Source organism: Lissotriton vulgaris, chromosome 6, assembly GCF_964263255.1.
Source record: "Lissotriton vulgaris chromosome 6, aLisVul1.2, whole genome shotgun sequence".
Classification (NCBI taxonomy): domain Eukaryota; kingdom Metazoa; phylum Chordata; class Amphibia; order Caudata; family Salamandridae; genus Lissotriton; species Lissotriton vulgaris.
The window spans coordinates 654,106,950-654,134,845 of NC_141694.1; the positions used below are offsets into that span (position 1 = coordinate 654,106,950).

The 27,896-nt window shown below is 45.6% G+C and overlaps 1 protein-coding gene across 2 annotated transcripts in view; it reads right to left on the minus strand.

Annotated features, from left to right (window-relative positions):
* PM20D2 (peptidase M20 domain containing 2) overlaps nt 1–22,773 on the minus strand; it is a 184,932-nt gene extending 162,159 nt beyond the window's left edge. Inside the window, exons 1-2 of one of the 2 annotated variants that reach the window (XR_015296622.1) lie at nt 22,280–22,773; nt 4,027–4,175 (exon numbers count right to left, since the gene is read on the minus strand). Coding sequence is in view for 1 of the 2 variants with exons in the window: in XM_086926660.1 (XP_086782786.1) it covers nt 4,027–4,175; nt 22,280–22,708 (578 nt within the window). In the remaining variant the exon portion in view is untranslated. The remainder of the gene's footprint in view (nt 1–4,026; nt 4,176–22,279) is intronic. The other variant, XM_086926660.1, reaches the window with a different exon arrangement.
* Nucleotides 22,774–27,896: the final 5,123 nt, after the last annotated feature.

Genomic DNA, 27,896 nt, shown 5'->3' on the forward strand with positions numbered 1-27,896 from the left:
TTTCTTCAGACATCCAACTTCAGGTAGATGGAAATGGAAGCAGGGTACTGTTACGTGTAGACTTGACAACGTCCAACAAGGCAGTGTCTAACAGAATGCAGACTGAATTCTATTGTACTATCAGTGACAGGGCCCCAAAGCACTCTTGGGTGAACGAGTGCAAGGCTACTACATTTGCTGTGCTTGTTCACTTTAGAGCCTACCGCCGCTTCTTGCCCTCGTGTTGGGAGTCGCAAGTAAATATACTTAAACATATAGGGAAAGAGTCAAAAAATTGGCCAGAGCGAGAGTGCGATCTTCAGCAGATAGTGAAATAGATTTTAAATATTTACATACTTGGGATTTACAGTGCTTGCTATCTCGCTACGATGATGCATCCAATAACGGGGGTGGAAGGAGCTATGCTCCAAAAAATTACACTAAATACACTTAAACATTTCAGACATTAAGTGTAAAAAGTCCTGCCACTTTTCAATTTTAATCACAGCACCATTTTTCAATCGGACTGTTTACACCGCACACAGATTTTACTTTATTCACACGGCACCTCCTCAAACTTTACGTTCCTTTCTAACGCTAGTTGCTCCTCCAGTCGGTGATTTCCAGCCCGCCCTTTCCCGGAGCGTTTGATTCGAGGTGCGCTCGGCCTGTTTGAAGATGCGCTGCATTTCAAATGCGGGGTTTCCCTTCTAAGTGTGAACGGTGTAAAGATCACAGTCCGGCAGGCGGATAAGCGCCATCCTGCCCCCAGCTGCGGCAAAACCCCGGATTACACGATCCCAGCTCGGGGCCCCCTTTGAACTGCTGCGTCAAAGCGCTAAACCCTACACTGGGGCAGAGTGTCGGGTTCATCGCGGGGTGAGGGGCCGGGCCGGCAATGCGCAGCAACTGGTACTACATGGGTGGGAGGGGGCCGTCCAGTAGGACCGGATCTGCGCAAGATAAGTAAACAAGCACTGACGTTGTCAATAGGTTTCGCATTTGGAAAGTTGGAGCTATTGGTTTTGTAAATGACATTTTATATTTATATATTGTTATTGACAATGCCAATAACGATATATAAATATAAAATGTCATTTACAAAACCAATAGCTCCAACTTTCCAAATGCGAAACCTATTGGCAACGCCAGTGCTGGTTTGCTTATGTATGTGCCAAGAACTTTACCCTTATCTAGTTCTGCTAGCCTGTGGTTTTCCCATGACATTACACAACAGTACTGCTGTTGGTGAAGAAAAGAAAATACGGTGTGTTTAAAAAAATATATATAATGACACTATACTTAAGGGTGGAAGTAGTCATTATTCATGCAATCTTTGCACAAGGAGTAAAATAACTGTAAAATACATTGCATTGATTCATTTCTTTGCACATCTTTCTTTCTGTACATATCATGCTGAAAGGAAGGCTCACATAATGTGACAACAAAAAATATTTACTTTAGCCGAAGCACACTGCAGAGTTTTTGCTTGGAAACGTTACACCTTGTTAGCTAGGAAACATACAACAGACAAGGAAGATGAAAACTCTCACCATAGTGTTCTATTTTACAAAGAAAGAAACTGGTACACATTTATCATGCACATTTTAAACCTACGGTGTTAGTTTGCATTCTCATAGACATGGTAAGTGTTAACCATGCTTATAACAAGCCCAGCTCGTCATGAGGCACAGTGGAGCTGTGCTCATGACGAGCTGGGCTCGTCATAACGGCCGCGGCCTCCCCACGTGCAATTGATTCCCCGCCTGTGCGGGAGAATCATTCAGTGGGCGGGGTTGTGACGAGCCCAGCTCATCATGAGCACAGTCTCCACTGTGCCTCATGATGAGCTGGGCTTGTCACAAGGACCGCTGCGCCCTGCTCCCTCCCCTCTCCCCACGTACCATGTGGTAATTACCCCCCCGCAGTGAAGGGGTTAAAGACCTACAAACTACTCTTGCCCCAGAATCTAGAGTTTTACGCTTGTTGCAAGATAAATGGAATGGCAAACAACTACCCATCAACAGACCTGCTAAAGAACAAGTGAGACAGCAAAAAAAATCTTTCATCTCTAAAGGGGGGCTTAGTGCGGAACCAGGGATTCTTAGAGTCCACCAATCAAAAGGATGCAGTTTTTTGATTGTAGTCTGTGGAGGGGAAAATTGTCAGACAAAGAAGCAACTGATATAACAGGATGAAAGGTGGAAGGTGGGTGGCAGGGATTTCCCCTACATAAAGATGGAATTTCAATGGAATTTCAGACATGTGCAGTAGAGATCGGTTGTAGGCCAAACCACCCACTTTCCCTCTTATCTCTCAGATAAGTGAAGGCTTGGGCAAGAAACACAGGAGAGAGCAGCGGAGACTATGGAATTCCCTTCTTTTTCCATTTCATGAAACTGTAAACCCTATGATAAAACTGAAGGAATGGAAATATATGGATCACTAAAAGGTCATTGGAGGACTACTTAAGTGTGGAAGAGAGGGCTGGAGGACTACTTAAGTGTGGAAGAGAGGGCTGTACCACCCTTTAAAGAGACATTGAACGTGGATATTTTTTATGAGGTAAAAAAGGGAGTAGAGACTTTGGAACAATAACAATTACTATTTTCTTAACTGGAAATAAAGAGACTAAAGAATGCTGTAACTATAGGTTAAACAGTTTCTTTTTATTGCCCTATTATATGTGAATGTTCTACTCTGGAAAGAATTCACACTCTTTGTTGACTGAAGTGCCATTTCGGTGTAACCATTTGCAATGCTCTTTAAAGAAACTTGACTTAATGCAACTTTGGTGGTGGTGGGGGGCACATGTACACTTTATCCTTTATAAATGCAGCCTGTTCTCTTTTAAAATGGTCCGCATTTAAAATAAAAATAATTGCTTTATTAAAAAAGTTAGACAAGGTGGTCAGCGGACCTCAGGAGGTCGCCATCCCAGTGAAGGCTTCAATTCCTATTGGGTCGCAAATCACAGCCTACCTCATTAATATTCAAGAGGTAAGTCGATTTACAACCCATTAGGAATTGCTATCTAACATTTGTATGTTTTTACACTGGGAATTGCGATTCCCTCATTGCGATTCAGTAAGATTTACAATTATAATTTGGAAATTGCACTTCAGATTCTTTGCACATATGGCCTATACTCACACACAACCTTAAGTGTCTCCCATACTCTGAGGGGAATGCTTTCTGTATGATTCATGGACACATGCACAGCATCATTAATGCCTAAACCTTTCAAGAGGAGGTTAGAAATAGATTTGTGCAAGAAGGATATTACAAATATTTGTGAATACTCACTAGATGAAGACTATGAACTCCCGACTTGCCTTTAACTTCGTTGCCATACCTAATATTTATCAGACTGCGCACGTTAGTCTGAATTAAATGTGCATATATTTGCACGCATTCACCACTTTGTGAATCTGGCATAAACTATGCATGCACGAGTTAAAACTTGAATAGATCCAATCTATTCTTCAGATAAGCTTCGTGAATTAGGCCTTGGCACTTTTTCCAGCATTCCATTTTAGTTCAACTGGCTGCCGTGAGAAATATTTTTGTTCTCCAAGGCCACCTTGGTGAAATGTTTCGTCCTCTACAAATATCCTTATGAGAACATTATACATTCAAACAGTCTTCTTAATAAAATTACATTTATATTTAAGGACTGCTTTAAAATTGAAAAGAGACAATTGGACTGAAAAGGTCATAGCACATTACGTATTAAATAAAATAAAAAAAATAGAAGGAAAAAAAAACACAATTAAAATTATGCAAGTGATTATTGTTCTGTACAATTTACACGACATTGCCTTGTGATGTGGCGGCTTTTGAATGTTTTAGCCGAACGTATTAAAATATAATATGGAGAGTAACAAAATCACATCTAAAATAGAAAACAATTAATACAAATACTCTCTCCTAATCGCCTAGTATCTCTTTAAAACAAAGTGTTTACACCCAAAAGTGAACTGAAGGAACAGACCATCCCTTGGCGCCTTATTATATATTCTTACTCCCTCCATTAATAAGACTTACTCGTGTTCAGCTGAATCGGGCAAAAACGGGGCATTTTCTTGGCCTGGATGTGCCATGAAGACAACATCCATTTCTTGAAATGCACCAGCTTCAAGAAGGTCAATCTTCCCTCCTCCATCTTCTTCAGCCGGAGTTCCTAAAACTATTATCTAGAGAGAGTAAACAGCACTAGTTAGAAGCAGAACAAGTCTCATCAGCTAACTCAACGCACTACAGGGCCAGTAAAGACAAAAATGTCCAACAGAGTCTTTCACAGGGCTAATACCAGAGCTGGTCTACTGTCCAGAAGATGTTCTGTATTTCCTGTAACAGGCATATTAAACATGGGCGTGCTAGCAATGCCGCTTTCAATACTGCTTGGCACACTTCATCACTATTTTAGTTCCCTAGTTGTTTCCAGCTCATTAATACAATTTCCAGTATCACAATGAAGTTCCATTTATAATGTATTGCTGACTAATTTCACTGGTACACCGCAGGTAACGACGCTATGCAGGCAGAACAAAAATATGAAAATAGGCCTTAAACAGTGGAGAGGTAATTTCCATGAAAGCGCCAATTCCCAGAGTAGTTTGTATCACGCCGTGAAGAAATCTTCTGAGGACATAATTAATGCACAACACAAGTACATCAACATAAAATTTCCTATTGAAAATCAGTCATTAATGAGCAAGCGTCGTCAGACCAAAGTCACTGGTAAACAAAAATATAAATAAAGCCAGCAGAATTTCTCTGCATTTTTAATAGAACTAGCCACATCCTCTAAAACATTTAACTTGATTACCGAATCGAAACCTAGCTTTGTTGTTTATTCACACAATATGGAATGTACTAACAGATAACAATACACCAGCATGGTCTAAAACTGTGTATACGCAAATCAGTTCCAAGGGCGGGGGAATGGGCGTTTCAGGATGGTAAAACCTTGCAAAAGTTGAGGTAAAGCCACAAACTTCTAAGCTTGTGGGTTTTCACAAACTTCTGCAAAACACATTCCAACACAGGAAACAGTCTGTGATGTGATGCTTTCAAAGTGCAGGAGTAAGTGTAAGCAGGGTGTGAATGAGGAAGGTGCGCCCCGAAAATTGGTCGTGGTATAATAGTGAAAAGTATATATTCCTATCCTGCCCCAAAAATTAAAGAAAAATCTCAATACAAAGAAAAGAAAATGCTGCCAAGACCAAAAGCACTTCATTCGCATTCACAGGGGTCCATGTAAACGTACAGCATGTGCACTGCACTGGTGTAAATGTGAACGAAAACAAAATCCTAGCTTTACTCCAAATTTAAGAGTAAACATATGTGAAAATAAATTATTGTTGGGGGGGAATTGGGCCTGACATGCTTAAGAGTATGAAGCTAAATGTAGTTGACTTGGTGACAAAAGGTTCTAAAATTTTTGAGAGATAATAAAACTTTAGGGATGCTGTGCAGCAGAAGGTTTGAGAATCTGGGGATCACCGTTCGATCCCCGGCACCGGCGACAGATTAGCCCAGCACCATGTGACTCTGGGCAATAGCTTGCTTAATCTTCCCGACGGCCCCCAGCGCCTAGAGACCCTTACGGGTGATTGTACGCTTTACAAATGTGGAATATTAGTATGGTATGTAACAAAGTGAACTTTAAGGTCAGGCTCTTTCTGACACGCACGGACCTGTGTGTCAGTCCTCTTCAGCCATTCTAAATCACATCATCCAAGCAGGAGTATTTCTCTCCCATCAGAATGTTTTTGACAATCTAGTGAAATTTAGCGTCCTAAGAAGTGCTAGAATTTCGTAACATGAGGAGCCATATTACATTTGAAAACTACAATCAAGCATCACACATTTTGTCATATTCTTTCACACATGCATTCACCGTATAAACAGATACTTTTTTTAAGGTTATTTGACAACAGCAGGGATTTTTTTCTTCAATTGTCAGGACTAGAGTGGGACGCAGGTGCTACCCTTGTCCCATCTTCCTGGTACTTCACTGTCACTTGTCCCCTTAACTGTTTCGGTGCCCGCCCTCCTTTCCAGTTGTCCCTTCAGTCTGTTCGTGGACTATCTGTGCAGACCATGTGATACAGCCAGCAGGGGCGGCTCTAGGCTCATGGTGGCCCTGGGCAGGGAGTGTAGGTATGAGGCCCCGGAAGAGGGGGTCCGGACGGGGCGGAGCGCGGAGTCCAGTGAAGAGGGGGGGGTCAGGGTGTTTGGAAGTGTAACAGAGCCGGACGCCGCAAAATCCCAGCCAGGGGCCGCCACGCAAATATGTATCCATCCTCAGAGGATGTACTAGGGATATATATTGGCGTGGTGGCCTCTGGCGTTTGGTGGCCCTGTGCAGGTGCACAGCTTGCACATGCCTAATGCCGCCCCTGCAGCCAGAAACAGAGCAGCGACAGAGGCTCAGCGGCCGATGTCCAGCAGCTCCCCTCCCATGCTCTACCTACCGTGTGTTCCTCGGACACCAGGCATTTCCAAAATCAGTGAGGATTATATTCCGAATTACAAGCCCGGCATAATGCCTTTGCTAATGTTCTAGATTTGTTCTACTGCTCAGTGGGCAGGATTTTTATAGACGCAGACCAATAGTTTTGCATACTATCGTTTTAAGAATCACATGCAGATGAGTTTGGATTGTCATTTTATGTCCAATAAACTTGCCTAGTGCCAATGTTTTAAAAACACTGTTGTGAACTACAAACGGTGATCCGTGCTATGTCTAAAAGAAATAGGGCTTTTCCATTCATCGCAAGTGCCTCAAACTATTCATTGACAACTAGGTGGCTGAAATACACACGTTTACCATGATTAGAAATACCCAAGAGCTCTTTCTTTAAACCCACAAGGTCTTAATGAAGAAAGGTAGGTCCAGGTTTTGCGGTTAAAAAAAAAAAAGTGTTGCAGAGAATCTCGAATAGCTAAGAGATGGAAACAACTTACAAAAAATGGTGCCAGAGTGGAGGGACATTCTTTTTTGTGTAGTCACTCCCATTTTCTTGCAAGATTTTGGTGCTGGTTTATGACTCTGCTGTCCAGTGCCCAGTATATGTGCTCAGACCCCTAAAAACATCTCAAGTTAGCTCTGGTCCTCATTGGAATATTTAGCTTACCTAGATGTGCCTAGTATCTGGTACCAAAGAGTACCCATGGCCTGTAATGTAAATGGCATTAGTGGACTGCAGCACATATTGAGCTGCCACCCACCGCTAAAGTGACGACAGCCATGTTTCCCGTCCGGCCCCTACAGACTGTGGGCGGTTATTAAAATTGCTAATTTGACCTGGCAAAACAACCCTTTTGTCAAGCCAAAAGAGCCTGTTTTAAAACCTGTAAGTCACCTCTAAAGTAGACCCTGCATGCCAATAGGGAGGTTGCACTGTATATAGACTAAAAACCTGGTAGTTTCCTAAAATTTAGTTGGATGTCGGTTATTGGGGCAAAAGTTCCTTTCTGGTTTTCAGAGTTGCCAGCGCCAGGATGCCTTTCAGGTGACAGTACGCTTTATAATTCAAATAAATAGAAAGTAGGACATTACGTTTTACATCTCTCAGTTCCTCCTCTATGTCTTCCTAAGGGGCACCATAAAGGACACCTTTGCCGTACAAGACTTGGAACCAGCCACCAGTTACTGTAAGCCCTTCACACACACGGGGTGCTCTCAAACTGATCCGATTGCTCACAAGGGCCTTGGTGGGGCAGACGCACACCAGGTTGAGTCCCTTGATTTTGCCCATCCCCTTCATAAGGAGTGGGATAAAGTGCTGGCATATCCCAGAGAAGTATCACAAAATATGTATCCAATTTCAGACGCTGCAGAGGGCATACTTCTCCCCACTGTGGATCGCCCAGATACTTCCAGGAGCCCTAATCCAATAGGGTGGAACGGGCTTCTTTAGTTTTCATAAGTAGATGTATAAAGCAGACAATTTTATTAGCTTATTTCTTGTACGCCACCTCTCCTCCAAGTGGCATTCAGGGTTGTTCTACAACGGGAGTTTCAACAATTTATCTTGCCAAACTCAAAGGAGAATCTATCTCATTTTTCCCAGGCAGCCGCTAATACTTTTGTGAAGCCCTGAAGGCTTCAAAATGTTTTGGGTGACAAAACGATTTTTGGTTTTAGAGTGTTGAATTCTGTGGTCTCCTAAGAATGTCTCCTTATAATAACTCAGTAAATATTTTCAGCATGCAAGTGTGGTTTATGTGTCTGTTGTTCCAAGATATGAAGGTCAGTTAGACTGCTTTGGTATTCTTTATAAGCAATGCCGTGGTGGTAATTTCCAATTACTTACTGCTAATCTTCATTACTCCGGGTCCAGTTTGTTCTTGTATCATTTTTCACATCCCTTCCGAAATACTGACAGTCATTTTCGAGTTTGGGAGCTTGGTATTCGGGTGTATTTCGCTTTCCAAATAGGACTGGAGGCTACAGTAGTAATGACGCTTCAAGTTTATTCACATATAAAATCCTGTACCCGATAAGAACGACACCATCAGCTTCTCACCCAACTGCCTCAGAACATTAACATGTCACAAAGCTACGCTTATATAATGACATCACATCCACTTGAAAGATGCTGAAACTATGAACACACAAGGCCAAACATATTATAACACACCCCCTTCCCTTCACAAACGTGGAACAGACACATGATGAGCAATTTCAGACATGGCAATCGGGCAATTGTCATAACACCAGTAATGCACATAGTGAACACTTATAGGCTTCAGACGTTTATCAAATACCCTACACCACCACTGTCCAAATTATGTGATTCCTGAAAATACACTTGTTATCCTAGCATTGCGTGGCGTAACTAAATCATACATCTTTACATCAGCTCATGAAAATGGAGAAGGTTAGGGAACATTAGATGAATCACCACATGGTACCAGAACGTCATATACAGCACGTCACTGCATATTTAGGCAGACACATGATACTGTTCTCACTATCCTAACCAGTTTAGGATATGACACAACGACCTCCATCAACATCAGGGAAAGTAATGTGAAGCAACACCTTAGGACAGCGCTTCTGTGCTCCTTGTACACATTAGCTGGCAATACCCATTAGGGCACCTGGCACAGCAGCCCCGGCGCTCCTCTGATAGGTACTGGGGTAATCAGTGATTCCTTAGGATCCGGGGGACTCCAACGAGGTCTTACCCCATCCTCAGAGGCCTTCACAGTGCCTCAGGGCTCCTCCCCTCTGCCCTTCTCAGCAGCGATGCGGAGAACCCCCACTACAGGGCAACGGTAGGCAAACACAAATGAGCCCACCGGTCTCATCACGGTTGAGGACGTGTGGTGGTATTCCTGCTGTCCTCAATCAGGTCCTTGGCAGTGCAGCCCCTTCAAATACGCTGAATGAGAGGTAGATGGCTTCTAATTTGAGGCAAGGGAACCACTTGTGGTCCACGGTGGAGTAACAGGCAGCTACGGCGAGGCCACCATTGCCACGAGCATCTCTTTTTTCCGGCAGCCCTGGCCTCCTCGATGAGGGTGGGGCCAACAACGTCAGTGCCGGCCGCGCTGCTACTCTAAATGCAGCCAAGGTCTATTCAGCCGAGTACTGAGTCACCCAGAAAAAGCAGGACACCTCAAACCCCCTTGTGACTTTCTAAAGTGAATGCACATCCCCTGATGGACAGAATGCAGAACAATGTCATACATTCACCCCAGTACAGAGATCTGGGCCTAAATCCATCGTTTTTTTTGCTCACCATGCCATTCCAGTTTGAACCCAGCCATTTGCAAATCAGTCTTGACCCTGTGCCCCATGTGAACAGTCCAGCCCGATCTGCCAAGCCAGGTCCTCCCTGGACTGGAAACAAGCATCCAAGGACCGGTTTCGGGCATTCAGCCCTCATCAGCCTGAATAGCTTGATTCCAGTGGCATGGAGAGCACAGGACTCACGTCTGAGCATACCTGTCCCACTCAGGGTGACAAATGCAAAAACAACAGGTGATGGACAGAATGCAGAACAATGTCATACATTCATCCCAGTACAGAGATCTGGGCCTAAATCCATCGTTGTTTTGCTCACCATGCCATTCCAGTTTGAACCCAGCCATATGCAAATCAGTTTGGACCATGTGCCCCATGGCAACAGTCCAGCCTGAACTGCCAAGCCAGGTCCTCCCTGGACTGGAAACAAGCACCCAAGGACCGGTTTCGGGCTTTCAGCCCTCAGCCTGGATATCTTCTAAATGTGGCATTTCTTAATCACTCAGACATTTTTAGAGCACGCTACTCACCCATGAGGGTCTCAAGGCATTTTTTTGGGAGGGGGTGGGATTCGAGCAGCTCTGTGGTTATTTGAAGAGCCAGATCTTGAGATTGCTCTGATTAAATGTAGTGCCTGGCATCGTCTGATGCGGTGGGGGAGTTCGCTCTAGAGTTTGCGGAGCAGTGTTTTATTGATTCCGGCGTATAGCGTGTTTCCATAGTCCAGTCGGCTGGTGAGGAGTGCGTGGGTGACGGTCTTCCTGGAGTCGGAGGGGACCCATTTGAAGGTCTTGTGGAATATGCAGAGAGTGTTGAAGCATGTGGAGGACACAGCGTTGATCTGGCAGTTCATTGCAAGTGAAGTTGAGTATGAGGCCGAGATTTCAAGTGTGATCCGTAGGGTCGGGTGGGTTTCCGAGGGCAGGGGCCCACCAGGTGGTGTCCCATGGGGAGGGTGTGGATCCGAGGATGAAATAGTAATGACAAATCTGCTTACACCAATAAGCAGGATTTTTCACTACTATTCCAAATATACAAAAATGGCCACACTACCCCCCTCATATCAGAGATTACCACTGAAGCACATATCAGGAAATTCCCACTGCAAACCTATGAGAGGACAGCCTTATAGCAATGAGAAACCAAATAGTCTGTTTGTCACTACCAGGACATGGCACACAGTTAAGAAACATGTCTTACCTTTTACATACACAGCACCCTGCCCATAGGGCTGGCTAGGGCCTACCTTAGGGGTGACTTCTATGTAGTAAAGGGGAGTTGCAGATGAGGCAACAACTTTACATTTGCAAAATCTATGGTCGTGCACAGCCTCTATTTTCTCCTAATGTAATTATCTTTACCGTGCTGCCAGGGTATCACTCCCCGCCTGGAGTGTAGTCAATTCATTGGTTGGTAGCAGTTATATGTCCATATACAACTGTCCCCCTAGGCACTGGGTATGTTGCTGACAAAAATCCAGCTCTTTTTATAAATGATGTGTTCCTTACAATCGATTGTTTGTATTCAATTTTATTTCATTGAATTATGAATCTTGGTATTCAATCCACTTCATGTATTCATTCATCAAAGTTTAAATTTCATCACAAACACAATGTAGTTAGACGTTGAACCAGACCAGAGTATTTCATCGCATAGCATGTCGGTAACTCAAAATGTAAATTGTAATAAGTGAAACTGTCATTATATAGTATGCTTAGCGATTATTGTTTGTTATTTGCAGATGGTTTCCCTGATGAAGGTGGTCTAACCACCGAAATGCATTGGATATAAATTATTCTTTGGATGAAATTTAAACTTTGATGAATGAATACATGAAGTGGATTGAATACCAAGATTCAGAATTCAATGAAATAAAATTGAATACAAACAATCGATTGTGAGGAACACATCATTTATAAAAAGAACTGGATTTTTGTCAGCAACATACCCAGTGCCTAGGGGGACAGTTTTATATGGACATATAACTGCTACCAACCAAGCAACAACTTTACATGCCACGCCACTGCGGCCGTAAACTGCATGCGTGGGCCCTGCAGCAACAGAGGCCTGTGGCAGGTTTAAAAAAATATTACGGTGGGGGGCGCAAGCAGCGCTGCAAGCCCACTAGTAGCATTTAATTTACTGGCCCTGGGTATATTGGATACCACTGAGCAAGGGACTTACAGATAAATTAAATATGCTAAACAGGTGTAGACTAATCTTACCAGGTTTACAAGAGAGAGCACATGCATAGCAGTGGTAAAGTGCCCAGAGTCATAAAACCAAGAAAAGCAGGTGAGGAAAAATACAGAAGGAAGGCAAAAAGTTCTGGGCTTACCATGCAAAAAAGGGCCAAGTCCAATACTAGCTAATTCCATAGTCCCTTTGATCAAGTGGTTTGCTCTTTCAACTTGACCATTACTTAGTGCAACAGTGCTTCACACCAACACCTTCCAGCAATTTTCTCATCTCATAGGATGTGAGCTGCTTGCCATTGTCAGCGATAAGTTTAGAAGGTATGCCTTCTCTCCTAAAAATGTCTTCTAGTATAGCAAAGGTGGACTTTGTGTTTTTCATGATTCATAAATATCATTTCAAACCACCTCGATTTTGCATCTACTAGGACAATGGCAAACATCTACTGTTCAGGGGCAAAAATTCTAAAAGCCCAATAAAATCTAGGCTAATCTTATCCCACACAAAATCTCTTTCTGACATGCATCTCTACACATTACTTGACAACGCTGTACATAATGGTCCACTGAAAAAGTCTCCTCCAATCTCTTCGGTGTAAACGTCTGCCCCGAGTAACCTTCATGCGCTAACCGCAAAGTTTGCTCCTTACTACACCTGGAGGTACAAACATTCCACCCCTCACAAGGAGCTTGTTCCAACTCCAACACAATGCCTCAACCATCTTATGATACAGCTTGACAGTATCTGAACGCATGGTCTTCCTTCAAACTCCTTCCTCAATCATTCTTGCCACGGTCTTAAAATCCTCATCCATCGCTTATCCACTCTTCCATTGTAACTCTTTTACGCACATCTTCCACAGTATCCTCTACATTCACTAAAACCTCCTACGTGTGCGAGTCACCTTTAACAGCTTTATCAGGCAACTTTAATAGGCAGTCTGCCACTTTGTTCTTCCAACCAGATATAAACTCCATACTACAGTCATAAACTTGCATTTTGACTGCCAGCCTAGGTAAGCTTCCTGAGCAATACTTTGTTCCATTTGGCCGAAACACCCTACAGAATGGTTTATGATCTGTCCTGAGTGTTATTTTAATTCCCCAAAGGAAGGTGCAAGAGTGATTGGTCAGCGATATAGCAGCCAATGCCTCCCACTCAATGGCAGAGTAATCCCTTTGGCTTCTGTCAATGAGTGAAAACCAAAAGCCACAGTTCTTTCCACCCTCCCATGTATCTGGGAAAGCAGAGCCTCCAATGCCGACAGCACTGGCATCCACAGAGATTAACGTTTTGAAATAGTATTGAAATTGAACCAAAATGACAGAATTCAAATTATCATGAGTGATTTGCTCAAAAGCTGCTTTTTGAACAATTCACTATTATATGCCCTCTGGATAAACCTGTTAAGTCAATACAAAGAACGTGCACTGCCGCTGAGCCAAAGATTCATTTTCCACCTGCTCAGAGCTTTTCCACAGCAGCAAATCCATTTCAACGGAACATAGCGGAGTGGCTATCTGGCCTTGTGACGCCCTGTTCAGCTACAGCTTCAATCCTTGCCCGCTGGAAGAATCAGAGCTCCAAAAACGTGACTAAGTTGCCAAAAGTATCCAGTTAGCAACTGACCCTCCTTGGGCACAAAGTTACATTTTGTCCCGCTCTGAGCTTTCTCAACAAAGCCAATGGTTACACCGTGACTTCATCAGATGGCTATCTGACTTGATGGAGCCCACCTGTGCCACAGCCTGCTATCTTGCCCCACTAAGGATTTTTGACCTCCATTTCAGAAACTAAACCAGGAGGTAAAACCTCTGACCGGAAACTTGGTTTCTGTGTCCGATTCACACTACCTCGTAGTCGACCTTAACTCGTGTCTAGGCTCCGGTCAATCCCAACCAGATGACCGTGGTTAGCACATGGTTATCGGTTTTTGGCCCTATTTCTATATAAACCTTTAAAGAGTCAGATCTCCGATTTTTGTCATTTTGCCCATTAAAATATTCTCAATTTTCGTTCATGGTTTGAACAAGGAGGACAACGTATAACAGAGAAGAGGAGTGTGGGAAGGAACAGGTAAAACAGAGAAGCAGAGACTTGCTTAGAATGAGCACTGACTTGGTAGTTTGGTCTGCCCTGTTCCCATGATGCACTGGGCCAGGGACAGACTGATTTGCATATAGCCAGGTTCTGAGCTGGGATGGTGCAGTGAGATAAATAACGGTGATGGATCAAGCCCTGATCTTTGGACTGGGTAAGAGTGGTCTGCTTAATTCAGACACTCTGTTCATCACCACCCCCTTTTCTGAATCGTTTTTGGCCACTATAGGTGTGGCAGGGTATACTCAGACATGAGTCCCTTTCTCACTGCACCATCAGGATTCAAGCAAGCCGGGCCGAAGACGGCTGAAATGCCAGAAACCGGTCCCCGGTAGCTTGTCTCCTTTCTGGTGAAGAATTGGCTTGGTAGTTTAGTCTGCCCTGTTCCCATGATGCACTGGGCCAGGGACAGACTGATTTGCATATAGCCAGGTTCTGAGCTGGGATGGTGCAGTGAGATAAATAACGGTGATGGATCAAGCCCTGATCTTTGGACTGGGTAAGAGTGGTCTGCTTAATTCAGACACTCTGTTCATCACCACCCCCTTTTCTGAATCGTTTTTGGCCACTATAGGTGTGGCAGGGTATACTCAGACATGAGTCCCTTTCTCACTGCACCATCAGGATTCAAGCAAGCCGGGCCGAAGACGGCTGAAATGCCAGAAACCGGTCCCCGGTAGCTTGTCTCCTTTCTGGTGAAGAATTGGCTTGGTAGTTTAGTCTGCCCTGTTCCCATGATGCACTGGGCCAGGGACAGACTGATTTGCATATAGCCAGGTTCTGAGCTGGGATGGTGCAGTGAGATAAATAACGGTGATGGATCAAGCCCTGATCTTTGGACTGGGTAAGAGTGGTCTGCTTAATTCAGACACTCTGTTCATCACCACCCCCTTTTCTGAATCGTTTTTGGCCACTATAGGTGTGGCAGGGTATACTCAGACATGAGTCCCTTTCTCACTGCACCATCAGGATTCAAGCAAGCCGGACCGAAGACGGCTGAAATGCCAGAAACCGGTCCCCGGTAGCTTGTCTCCTTTCTGGTGAAGAATTGGCTTGGTAGTTTAGTCTGCCCTGTTCCCATGATGCACTGGGCCAGGGACAGACTGATTTGCATATAGCCAGGTTCTGAGCTGGGATGGTGCAGTGAGATAAATAACGGTGATGGATCAAGCCCTGGTCTTTGGACTGGGTAAGAGTGGTCTGCTTAATTCAGACACTCTGTTCATCACCACCCCCTTTTCTGAATCGTTCAACTTAAGCGAGCCTTTATTGTAATGTAGACAAAAAATACATGTGCACTAGTTATTAAAAAACTACCCGGCAGTCTTGGAGCAGGGAAATTATAATTCACTCTGCAGAAGGGATACAATGGAAACCTCTTGGTTCACTTTATCTCTGAGAGAAAAAAAGGCGCAGAGGAAGGAGTCGGATAAGGAAAGGTGGGGTGGAGTGGTGGGAGGATGTTTGTTGAATGTTATCTCACAGGGAAGCGTTTCAGAGAGCAGTAAGTAACATGGTGCTGCCAATTATAAGTGTGCACAAAGAAGCCACACAAGGTCATGGCAAAAAGCAAGGCAGAGCAGTGAGTAATGGAAGCACCAGCAGAGCCAGGCGTTAACACCAGCTGCACACCCCAATCTCTCTAGGTATACGGAGCCCATCGAGGGAGGGAGGGGGCACCCCCACAAATACATTCTTTTAAAGCACAAAAGGTATTAACATTTCAGCTAAAAGCCTCCTTTGCGCCTGTGATGTGGTTGTATCTCACCGTCCGAGGCCTGCAAACCCTAGGCCTGGAGTTATAAACAGATCTGCGGCCAGTGATGCATGCGTTAGGCTATGAATCTATACGTAACCCCATTGTAATGTAATGTATGTGTTTGCGGACCTGGGTGGATCACGTTCTAGCCCCAGGGACCAGTTAGAATGTGGAAGGGTTCATAAAAAATGTTTTCACTATAAATATTGTACTGCAATGGATAGCCTCAAAGGCTCCCCCATTATTTCCTCACTTTTACACTGCCTTGGCCAGTGACTTACACCGATTTCTTTGACTTATACTTGTATCACTTCAGTTCTGTAACCAGTAGTTTATAGCCTGTACAGCACACTGTCACCTTGTAAGGTCGGATTCCTACCAAATACCAGCTAAATAAATACAAGCATTGGTAAATGCAATAAGTTTCACCCAAGTGGTTAAGAAGAAGCTGTTTTTTGTTGTCAGTTGTAGGTGGTGGGTTGTGGGTTAACAAAGCGAATGCATGAGGAAGGCAGAACTGCTGACTTTGAAACTGGGGAACGAGGTTTGAGTCTCAGCGTCAGATCAACACCACTTTATTCTGGGCAAAATAATGAACCCCCTGGGATTTCTGGTTGGCTAAGGCCTGCGCCAACGCCAGGCAGAAACAACCGCTCTAGTCAGGGCAAAGGAGTTACACGCCAAATGATAACCCCTGCTCACTACCTTGGTAGCTTGGCACGAACAGTCAAGCTTATCCCGGGGGCAATGTGTAAAGCGATTGCCCACAACACACACACAGAAGCAACCCCCTAGGCACACCACAAAAGGAACTCCATACAAGGTTATATATAATAATAGCCTTTGTATTATCAAACACATTAGAATATTAATCACACAATATACACTGTGCCAACTGGCACTGGGCAATATTTACAGCGGATTATATACACATGACAGGGCCAACTGAGCGACTGTCAGAACCATCACAAGCACAAATAATAAATGTAGAATACAACCAGTAATTACTGGCCAAACACTGTACTCAGCATCATATCCTGCAACATAAATCATATTATGCACTCAGCATCACATTAGGCCTAAAATACATTCTGCACCAACCTCATAAGCATAAACACATTATGCCACAACCTCATAAGCCTAAATGAATTAGACCATAACCTCAAAAGCATAAAAATATTATGTCCCAACCTCATAAGCATAAATCTCATATTAGGGAATAACCTCCTAAACATAAATATTAGAGGCATAAATCACATTTCCCAGCACTACATAAATCACATTGGGGCCTGGCGGCCTACAAACCTCACAGTCCCCCTGGCCAACTGGCCTTCTCAGAGAGCTCAAATGCCCTATGTCCACAATGTCAGAGCTGGCTGCCAAGGCAGCAGAATCCAGCAGTGCCGATTGCGCTGGGGCATAGGAGTGTATCTCACTCCTGTCTCATCCACAATACCTCTCTTGACCCCCACAGGCTCTAAAACAAATATACCCAGTGATGCACCAACAAGGCACCCATGGAGCCCTCCTTGATGCAGCTGCCCGCTACGGCGGTGCAGCTGCGAATGCACGAACGGGGAAGGAGATCTCTCCGGGCTCTCCCCACAAATATGCCCATTGGTGGGGCGGCCCGCTCTCTGGTGGGACCTCCCAGACTGAACACTGTCACTGTGCCTCGATCGGCACCCGCACTGGACCAGGGAGGAGCCTCACTCATCCGAGTAACTTGGAGGCTCTGTCTCTTCTCTAGTCACTCTGCAGCCCCAGGCACTGACAATGTGCCTCAGTGGGGCCCGCCGTCCTGGGAGCCTCTCTCCTCATCTCTTCTGAAATCGCGGGGCTCTCTCTCTCACTCATTGGAGCCCCGCCTCGCCCCAGGTTTTCATTCCGCCGTGCTCTGCAGGCCGGCCGTGCTGCCATTGGTGGACCCAGGGAGGCAAGCCCTCCTGGAGATTCCTCCTGCGCCCCAAAGCAGCACGCCCCAGCAAGGTCAGGTACTGCACCAGCACAGAACAGAACAATTTCATGGGTTCACAGCCCCAATATTTATACCACACCATCTTTGTCTGCAGTATAAGGCTTGTGGGGAACCAGATGCAACTGGTTATGGTGGGAATTGGAGCACTTTGTTTTCCAAGCTCATCTTCCACTTTGTCAGGTGGGGGCTAGGTGAGCAGACACGCCACAGGGGGCTGAGCCAGCATTGTACAGGCTGGGCACAGCCCTTTTCAGAGTCAGGGGATTACTCCTCCCACTACTCCTGGCACAGATATCCCATTCAGCCTAGTGCTGACTCACCCAGCCCGTCCTGGAGCCACACACACACACACCTCCCAGCCCCTGTCCCTCACAAGCCAGACATGCAATTCACATCAGGTAGGCAGACACACAGCAAACAGAAATGTCGGCTTCAAAAAGTGAAATTTCTCAAACAGTCATAATAAATCTGTGCACACCATAGCGCAGCTTTTATTATTACAATTCCATACATACTAAACTTGACCACGCTGCTCCTCCCATATCACGATTTATCACGGACACACTGATCAAGGAATCCCCAATGCATTCCTATGGGAGGGCAGGCAAATCTTACCAAATGTACACAGAGAGTGTACACACTTTACACTGGACCACAGTGCTAAAGTGCTCAGAGGCCTAAAACCACCAACACTATGTCAGAAAAAAGGCAAAAACTTTAGGGATGAACCTGCCAAAAGGGCAAAGTCCAACACCCCCCATGTGTAATAGCAAAAGAAAAGAGCAACCCACGCTACAGTGTAACCTAAAAAAACAGCACAGGGATTGAAACACAAGGGTGGGAAACACAAAAGAGGGGCAGAAATGGGCTGGGTTGGAAACAGGATAGCGAGATGGAGTTTTAGAAACAAAGGAAGTGGCAGGTGGGTTAAGGAGAGCAAGGAGTGGATTTTAAAAGAACTAAGGTGAGCGGTGGGTTTTAAAAATAATGGAGATCGGGGGAGGGTGGTGGTGAAGGAGAGGATTTGAAAAGTTTTCCAAAAACAAAAAAGTACCTACAGGAGCGTGTTATGAAAGTACTCTGGTCACCAAAAGCAGTACTTAATCCAGACTCCATGTCAGGACGAAAACCCAAAGCCCAGGTGATAGACAAAGGTGAGAAGGAGGCTTAGACCAATAGTAAGCAAGGAAATGAATGACGTGTGATCCAGCCAATGGTAAGTAAAAGGCAGGTTACAAGCCTCCTTTAAAATTATTTGTATTGATATTTTTCAATAAAATATTTTTGGAAGCACCACGAAATTGCTGTGCAAGCAAAACTCAAAAGGAGGACTCTTGGCTGGAGCAATAAAGTAGACCAGCAGCTAAATATAACTGATGTAGCACACCAATCACAGTGCTCTTAATGAAGGTACTCTGCAGAAAAAAATACCGGCTCCACCAGAAGCAGGATGGCACTTACCACTTTTAAGCTGTAGAGAACACTGCCTTATTCACGCTTACCTGCTACAACAAATTCACCCTTAATACAGTTCTGTCAGAGAACAACAATACAGAAGGGAGATGCTCGAGTGTCTGTCCTACAAAGGAAACAACCACCTAGAGGTGCCATTGCAAACGAGTGCCTAAAAAGTACTCTAATGTTAATACAATTCAAAGTCACCACTTTAAATGCAATTCAAAGCAACCCTTGCACAAAAAAGGAAATTGGAATCTCACCAGGACACTCAACCTCTTTTGTGACATGAATCCTGCTGGCTTGAATTATACAGGAACTAACCACGACAAAACGTTAAGAGCAAGAAAAAATAAACTTGAGCCATGCTGCTTCGTGTGTGTGCTCTGCAGAATTTAAGCAGGCCAGAGTTCCAGAAAATGGCATGGAAAGATGGGATGTGAAAGACTGCAGGAACCTTTGAACCTCCCCAGACTTGACTATGATGACCCCCACAGAAGATCATTCATTGCAATTAAGACACAGAATTACAATCATTGATTGTTCAAGTGGGATTTTTTTAATGGGAAAAGTAGTCCTTTTCTGTTGTCATACTACTTTCTAATAAGGGTTTTTACTTTTGCCATTATGAACACAGAAGCTCTCCATTTCAAAACAAAGACTGTGGGGTATATTAAGCTGAGCAAACAAAAGGAGATGATGGGCGGCGCTCTGAAACTTTTCAGATAATCACCCCAGCCACAGATCTGGGTTGAATCCATCATTGTTCATTAGCTCACTTTGCCACCACTGTTCAGACTCAGCTATATGCAAATTCATCTTGACTCTGTACCTCAAGGCACAGTCCAGGCCAAAATGGCAAGCCAGGTCTTCCCTGGATTGGAAAGAAGTATCCCGGGACAGGTTTCGGGGTAACACCTTTCACCAGCCAGGCTTGAATCCAGTGGCAATGTGAGTAAGGGACCCATGTCTGGGCATACCCTGCCAACTTAGGGCGAAAAAAGCAAATACAAGTAGATGGATGGAGCGCTGAAACTTTTCAGACACTCGCGCTCACTTTGCCACCCTTGCTCCCTTTGCCACTCAATTCAAGCTACCCTGGCAGATGAGGGGTGTTACGCTAAAACCGGTCCCAGGATGCTTGTTTCCAATCCTGGGAGCTCCATTATAACACACCGACACCTATATAGTATAGGTGGAAAGTTAGCTGTAGGTCTACTCCTGAGAATTTCACTGCGGACTAGTTTCTAAAACTGGGAAGTCAAGGGTCAAGTCTGTCCTGTCCATTAGCTCAGGTAGAACCACATACATATTTAGATAATACTACAACTGGAAAATGGCTACATTTAATTGTTACATTATGGTGAAATGCGAGTTTGATCCTGTAAATTAATGTCTTGGGACATCTGACCATTCCACGTATTTTTTTTTTTTTTTAAACGTACCCCTAACCGGTCTTAAAGGAAATTATTTTGAACTTACACCTAAAGAAAACAGATCTCATCCCAGCTGAGAAGCTTTAGCTTGCGTTCTGCAGATGACACACTGGAGGATTACTGGCTTCCGAACACCATTATCACTCCGTGGGTGAAAACCTCCATCTAGAGCAGTGATACTCAAAGTACGGCCAGGGGCCGCATGCAGCCCTCCTTACCTTTACATGCAACCGCCTGGTCAAGAGCAGCACTGGGCTAAGTGACTCTGCACGAACATTGAAGAAATGTTAAATAAACTGTCAAGTTTTTATTTAAAGGTTTATTAAAATTAATGAATGGAAGTAACTAGAATGCCTCACTTAACTTTAAGAACATCATTTATAAAAACATCTTGCAGTAAAAGTGTGATAAAATCTATTAATAATTAAACAACATACAGAACCGTTCACCTTAGTACATCAGATCATCAGTGCATTGAGAAGAATTTTTTTAAGTGATAGTTTTCAAACATGAATTGAGAAGCATTCAATCTTTCATAAAACCCTGATAATGCCAATAGTGTACGAAGAAGCAAGTCAGTTGTCATGTGCACCTTTTGGGGGCTGGGGTTCCTATTATACATGAAAAACACTTAGTTTGTTAAATCAAACACTAGAGAAGGCTTTGTACAGCACACATCCTTAAGTCTTGCATTTTGTGGTCTTTATGTGCCTTTATGAGCTAATGAAGAAAAATTTGGGAAGTGAAATAAAATAATTTCCTAGGATCACACAGTTTGGTGATCCGGAGAAGCGAGGATTAATCCCAAGTTTTTGGTTTCATATTGTGCAATTCAGTCACTAGATGTATAAACCTGGCTTCCCTTACACCCACCATACCACAAACTTCTGCCCAAACCCCAACTGCCAATTTGATGGGATCAATGTGGTTTTTGGTTATATCACCGACCAAATTTGTGAGCGAAATGTCTGAGTACCCATGATCTGAAGTGAGGAGGAGCCAGATAAGGGAAATTCACGTGGTTGGTCAGGGGCAGGGCCATGTGGCAGAAAATGCTTCCTGAGCAGAGTTTATGGCAGTACCCTCAACGTTTTCTATGCCCCAGAACAGTCCTGTAAAATAGGAGATTCCAGATCTGGCAGTTACTACTGGACTGGATCACTGCTGGCCCTAGAGAAATTTGATGGATGTGTATGGGTGCACTTTGCCAGCACACGCACTTGGGGTGATTTATGTTAGAGAGGTAACAGAATAGGGAGAGAGAGGTATCTATTTTTCATTTTCAGCTGGACACAACCAAACGTCTCATTTAAATGCCCATCAGTCTAATCCTCGCTGGAGGATAACACCTTGCTGCGTGACGCCATCAAGGTAATAACAACGACACTCAACTTGGTGTCACTTCATGTGCTTAAGAAGACGATTTGCTGCCAGTGTTTTTGTTTTTACTTTTCTAACTATCTAGGGAAGTGATACGTATGCGCTGTAAGAATGTTAGGTGTATCGGCGCATAAGAGTAAGAAGAATGAGGGTAGGGGTTGATGGGACATATGAGGGAGGGGTACATTCAGTAGGGGGGGGTCACATTAAGTGGACCAAGCGCACCGCACCTTGAGTCTTATCGCAGGCTCTGGAAGTTTCTCGTAAGCAGCTCGGAGTCCCAGGGCCGCGGCCGCCCCCACCTCGGCGATAAGGTTGTGCCCGCAGGCGTGCCCGATGCCAGGCAGGGCGTCGTACTCGCAGAGGAAGCCCACTGTCAGCGGCCGCCGGGCGCTCTCGCCACCGCCGCTCTGCCACTCGGCTCGGAAGGCGGTCTCCAGCTTGTAGTGGGGCTGCACCGACCAGCCTTCCTCCATGAAGAAGCCAGTCAGCGTGTCGTGCGCCCGGCGCTCCTCATAAGCCAGCTCGGGCTGGCTCCAGATTTCGTGGCTCAGTCGGCCCAGCCGCTCCGCCGCTTGGTCAATGCGCTCCGAAACCCTCTCCTTAAGCCGCGGCAGACCCCCTGCTGGGGTGACCATGTGCTGCGCCATAACAGACATATTCTAATCACTGTAGCTCTTCTTCGTGTCAGGCTGTATTTATTTTGGTCTGCGACTCCGCCCTCTTGTTGGTGGTTGGACAGCTGTGACTGATGCTCATTGCTCACCCCTCCCCCTTTTCCAGGAAAATATTTTGAACAATTTCGTAGCTAGTCTGAGGGAACATTTTTATTCTACTAGGGACATAGAAACGAAGATTATGTGATCAACTGGCTTTACTTTGTTCTCACAGCAGTCATAAGAAAACTACAACAATCACATTTCGACCATGCCAAGCCATGACGCCTAGGTCGTTTGTTTGTTTCCTGTTGCACTTGTCACTTTACATGATCTATATGAATTTTAAATGGAGAAAATAACAGAAAATACAAATAAAAATGGTGAACTATTCTAACCTGCCTTGACTCTGCGGATGAGAGTGCTGCCTTTCTGTGACCCTATGGGACTTTGGTTTGTACAACTGAGGGTACAATACAGAAAATCCCTATATATATAGATTGCATGTCTATAAGAGCACAAGAAAATTAAAACGTAAAAAATATTTCACACTGAATAAATTTGAAAACGAGCAAGCACTGCTGCCAGACAATGGAGACATCAATGCCAGTCAAAACTCACAAACAACAGAGACATTAATGGAAGAACTGGCGGAAATGTGGGGACCAAATGTACCACATGAAAGTGACATAACTGTCTCCCTACCTGAAACCAATGATGAAACCACTAATGTTTTGCCGAATCAGCAGAGGAAAAGACCTCTAACTAGCTTCAGAGCCAAGTCCACATATACTCCAGTCATGCTCAAAGACTCCATAGACTTATTTCATGAACAAGTTACCAACCAATTAAAAGATTTAAACATGAAAATACACAGGGGTAGACACAAGTACGACAAGGAAACAGCAGACTATAGGGCTCTCATTTCCAAGTTACAGAATAATCGCAATGTAATCATTCGAGCATCGGACAAAGGAGGGAATATTGTGCTGATCCACAGAGATATGAATATGAAGGAAGCTGTTGGAACTGGGGTCACCAGTCCCCTAGGGTAGCATGGCACGAGCGGGTAGGCATCCGAAAGCATATGTGTTAAGCAACCATGCAGCACACGCAACCACTGAGTCAGAAACCTGGGCACGCAATTAGTGACACCACTCCAGTGAGTTTGTGTAAAAACTCAAGTTAACTTTATTAAAATAGAGCAGGATCAGGGTATTAGGAATTCATCATAAAATTAGCTTATTAACTTTCCACTAAAATACATGTGTGAGAACACTTGGCAATAAATACTGGATGAATAAATAATAAATATTAGATGTTCCATAAATATTAAATATTGGATAAATACATTTTTAGTATAACACAGGCCTGACCTACGCCTTGCTCCTGGTCAGCACCTGCATCAAATACATTAAGGAGTTATAACAGAAAGCATTTCAATAAATAACAGTAGGTTTCCACTTTCCTTAAATATGAACCATCACATCAGTGGAACCCTTAGCTGTGCATAACTCTTCTCCCATATTAGGAGTAAAACATCTCATAAATAAATAAATGAGATATCATAACTGACTATTGGTCAAAGGTAACATTCTCCTTACGCAGGGGAAAGACTTCCTGAAGAAGTCAATGTAAAACATTTCATTTAACCAGCATTACCCATGTCATCAGGTAAGAATAAACCTTTCTTTTAACTAGTGTAAACTATCACAACACCTGAGGCTGGTATAGCAGTGCGCTATCCCTATTAATCAGGAATAAACCTCTCCTCAAATGGGAGTAACCATCTCCTTATATACCTAGAGGTCTGTGGGAACCATTGCATTAGGCAGGAGTATGCATGACATATGACCCAGGAACTATGTAATTATGTAGTATAAACATTTCCTGAGGTAGCAACAGCATTCATATAACAGTGCCTTAGGCAGTAATATACATGTCATGAGAGTAAAGGCAGAACATTTCATTAGTCATAAACTAACCAGACAGTTAATTACCAGATGCACTTGGGAGGAATAACCATTCCATTACCTAGAGCTTTACGCAAAGCGTATTTGAATGAACCTTACATTGGGCATTCACTAAGGCATTTAGCTAGAAATAAACAGTTCTCTAGGCAGAAGTTAGGACATTTCTAAAGGCATTGTCCTAGGCAGAAGTGAACATTTAATTAGCCAGTACCCAGTATTTCAATAGGCCCCAAGTATTTCCTTAGCACCCTATAAGCCCTGCATCAGGCTTCAAATAGGCATTACATCACTTCCAACCTGGCATTAGGCAAACTAAACATCGGCTGGTGCATAAATGAGCAGCAAGTTGCTCCTATTAATCAGGGAACATTCCCATAAGGCAAGGGAGAAACATCCATCAACAATGTAGCCCAATTTAATAATTAACTCATGGCAGGAGTACAAGGTTCCTACTGCAGAGGACCCACAGTGACCTTCGTGGGCCCAGTCCCCATGCCTGAAGGGCTTCTGTAATTAATTAGGGCCAACAGGACCCAGTCACCAGTTTTCCCCAGGGAGGGGCGAACTCGGGGCCTCCCGGGGCCTTCCGCCCTCCTCCCTGGGGGTTTGCTATCTCCTCTCCGTTAATCTGAGCCAACCGGGCCCAACAACAATCTTCCCCAGGGGAGGGGCGAACTCGAGGTCTCATGCGACCTTCCGCCCTCCTCCCCGGGGGTTTACCTGCCTTCTTCGGCCCTTCCCGGGCCCTTGCGTAGGCTTCTGGTGGGTTTGAGGCTCTGGCTCCTCTTAGAACCCTGGCGGCGCTGTCCGGGAAAGCGGGGTAGAGGGGGGGCTCTCACTCCTCCATGAGCCCCTCCGATATGCCCCGCGCTTCAGTGGAACCGGTCCCGGCTCCTCAGGCCTCGGGACCGGTCAGGGACACCACAGCAACCGGGGAAGCAGGATGGGCCCGGTCTCTCTTCTCGGCAAGTAAGTGCCGGCCGCCAACCACAGCGCGGCCGGCAAAGGGGCTTGACACTTGCAGCCAATGGCTGCGCGGCAATGGGCGGGGGTGCGGCCGATGACGCGGCGCACCTCCGTCACGTGATGTGAGGTCGAGGCTTCACGGCCTGTAAGGCCCAGCGCGACCTGACAGGAATTCCGGCGGCCCTCTCCTGACACCGGGGGCCGCCGTGGAGACTCCTTCTGCTTGGCCTGGGCTGCGGCGGTGATCGCAACACTCAGCACTGCTGCGGCGGCCCTCTCCAGGCACCGGGGGCTGCCGAGGACGATGACAGGCGAAGTTGAAGCCTCAGGGCAACGCCGGCGATCTCCTCAAAGAGCGCCACGAAGTCACAGCAGCGCTAAGACCACACAGCACCTCAGCAGGCGACAGGGGTGACAGCGCTGAACAGCGACGGGGGCACAGCGCTCCACACAGATTCTTCGTCCCCAGCGCGTCACAAGATCCAGCAGGTGAGCGCTTCAGGCAACCTTCCAGCACTTCTCAGGGGGCACAACGCGCAGAGGCTTCAGTGCTTGGCAATTACGGCACTATGAAGGCCACAGCAATTCTTGGCACCCGAGGGATGTAGCGCTCCTCAGGGCTCAGCCATTCTGGTAGTTCACAGCGCCTAGGGCAGTGAGCTAGATACAGCGCTTCACAGCAGGTTCCACAGCAGGCATTCACCACAGCGCTTCACAAGCAGCTTGTCAGGACAGGCAGTCTCTGATTCAGCGCTTCATCCATTGTGGATTTAAAGTAAAGGCAGCTCACAGGACAAGCCACACAGCAGTGGCAGGTTAGCGCAGGAACCCCAGGTGGCGTCAGGGGGGCACAGGGAGCGACACAGCGCCAATACCTGGTGGGTTCCTCAAAAGTCCTGTGGTGATTTAGTTTTCTTCTTGGCGTGATGTTTCTTGCGCCCTTAGTTCAGTTACTTGGTTTCTGGTTCCTTGGTTTCTTCTTGGCGCAGCTGTTTCTGGCGCCCTTGTAAATAGCAGTTGGGTTCTTGTTTCCTTGAAGGGGGTTAAATTGGTGGCTGGTGTTGGATCTCCTCAGCCAATCCCCTCAAGTGGTCCCTGGGGGTTCCCTTCCGCTGGGCTAGGTCAGGGGGGATTTACAGGTGTGCTCAATACTTGAAAGGCAGCACTCAAAGTACTGTCACTTCCAGCATCATAGTCCCTGACTAGGCCCCTCTGCCTAAACTCCTGCGTAGGTTCCTCCCCCAGGTCCTCCCCTCAGCTTCTCTCCTTCTTCTCCTCAGGAAAGTTCCCTCCCTTTCCTTTTATAGAGCCAGTTGACAGTTGGTAGTGTCAGTTGGTGTCAGTTGGTGTCACCTCACCTCTTCCAGAAGGTTCCAGAGGCTTCCGGAGGTTCCACCATTCTACCTGTGGACAGGCTGGCAGGCTAAGATGGATACATTGCCTGAGGGTTCCAGCCTGCCCCTGGCTACTAGAATGCGCCCTCTAAACCACGCTGCTGCAGCAGAGGTCTGTGGCGGCCATGTTAGGTGTAGAAGGTACCTGCATTTTAACACTAGTTTTAAACTAAACAGGGCATTCTCCACCACCCAAGGCCTATACACTGTTGTTTCAATAGGGGCATTCTAAATTAACAGGGGATAAAAAGCAAAAAATTTCTGGGGAAAGGGCCAAGTCTCACACATCTCCCCCCCAGCCAAAAGCCAGGGTAGACTGATCATTCCCTTGACGGGCTTCCCTGCTTGGGGCGGAAAAAGGTGGACGCAGGCCCAATACCACCATGACATCCTCGCTAATCCAACCACCCCACTGGTGTTCCTAGTGGGATGCGCCAGGACAGACCTCCAATCCAGATGTCTCTGGCCCTTACTCTCTCCCAGAGTGGGGGGCAGTCGCCCCAGGCCCGTGGTACCTTTTTCCACTCTCCTCCTCAACCTAGGGTCTAAACCCTTAAGTTGAATTGGTGACAGGGGCGAGACCTCCCTCTCCCTGCACCCCCTCTCAGGGTTCCGCACCCTCCCACCTGGAGTAGTACCCCTGAGAGTCACAACCGGGGGAACTCTGAATACAGAGATTCCTCCCGCCAGGTCAGGCAACCCCTGAACCTGGCCACCCAACCCAGGATCTTAACCCCGTGGCTGGACTGGTGCCAGAGGTGAGTCCATCCTCCCTCTGCACCCCCTCCCAGAGTTCCGCACACTCCCACCTGGAGTAGTACCCCTGAGAGTCACAACCGGAGGAACTCTGAATACAGA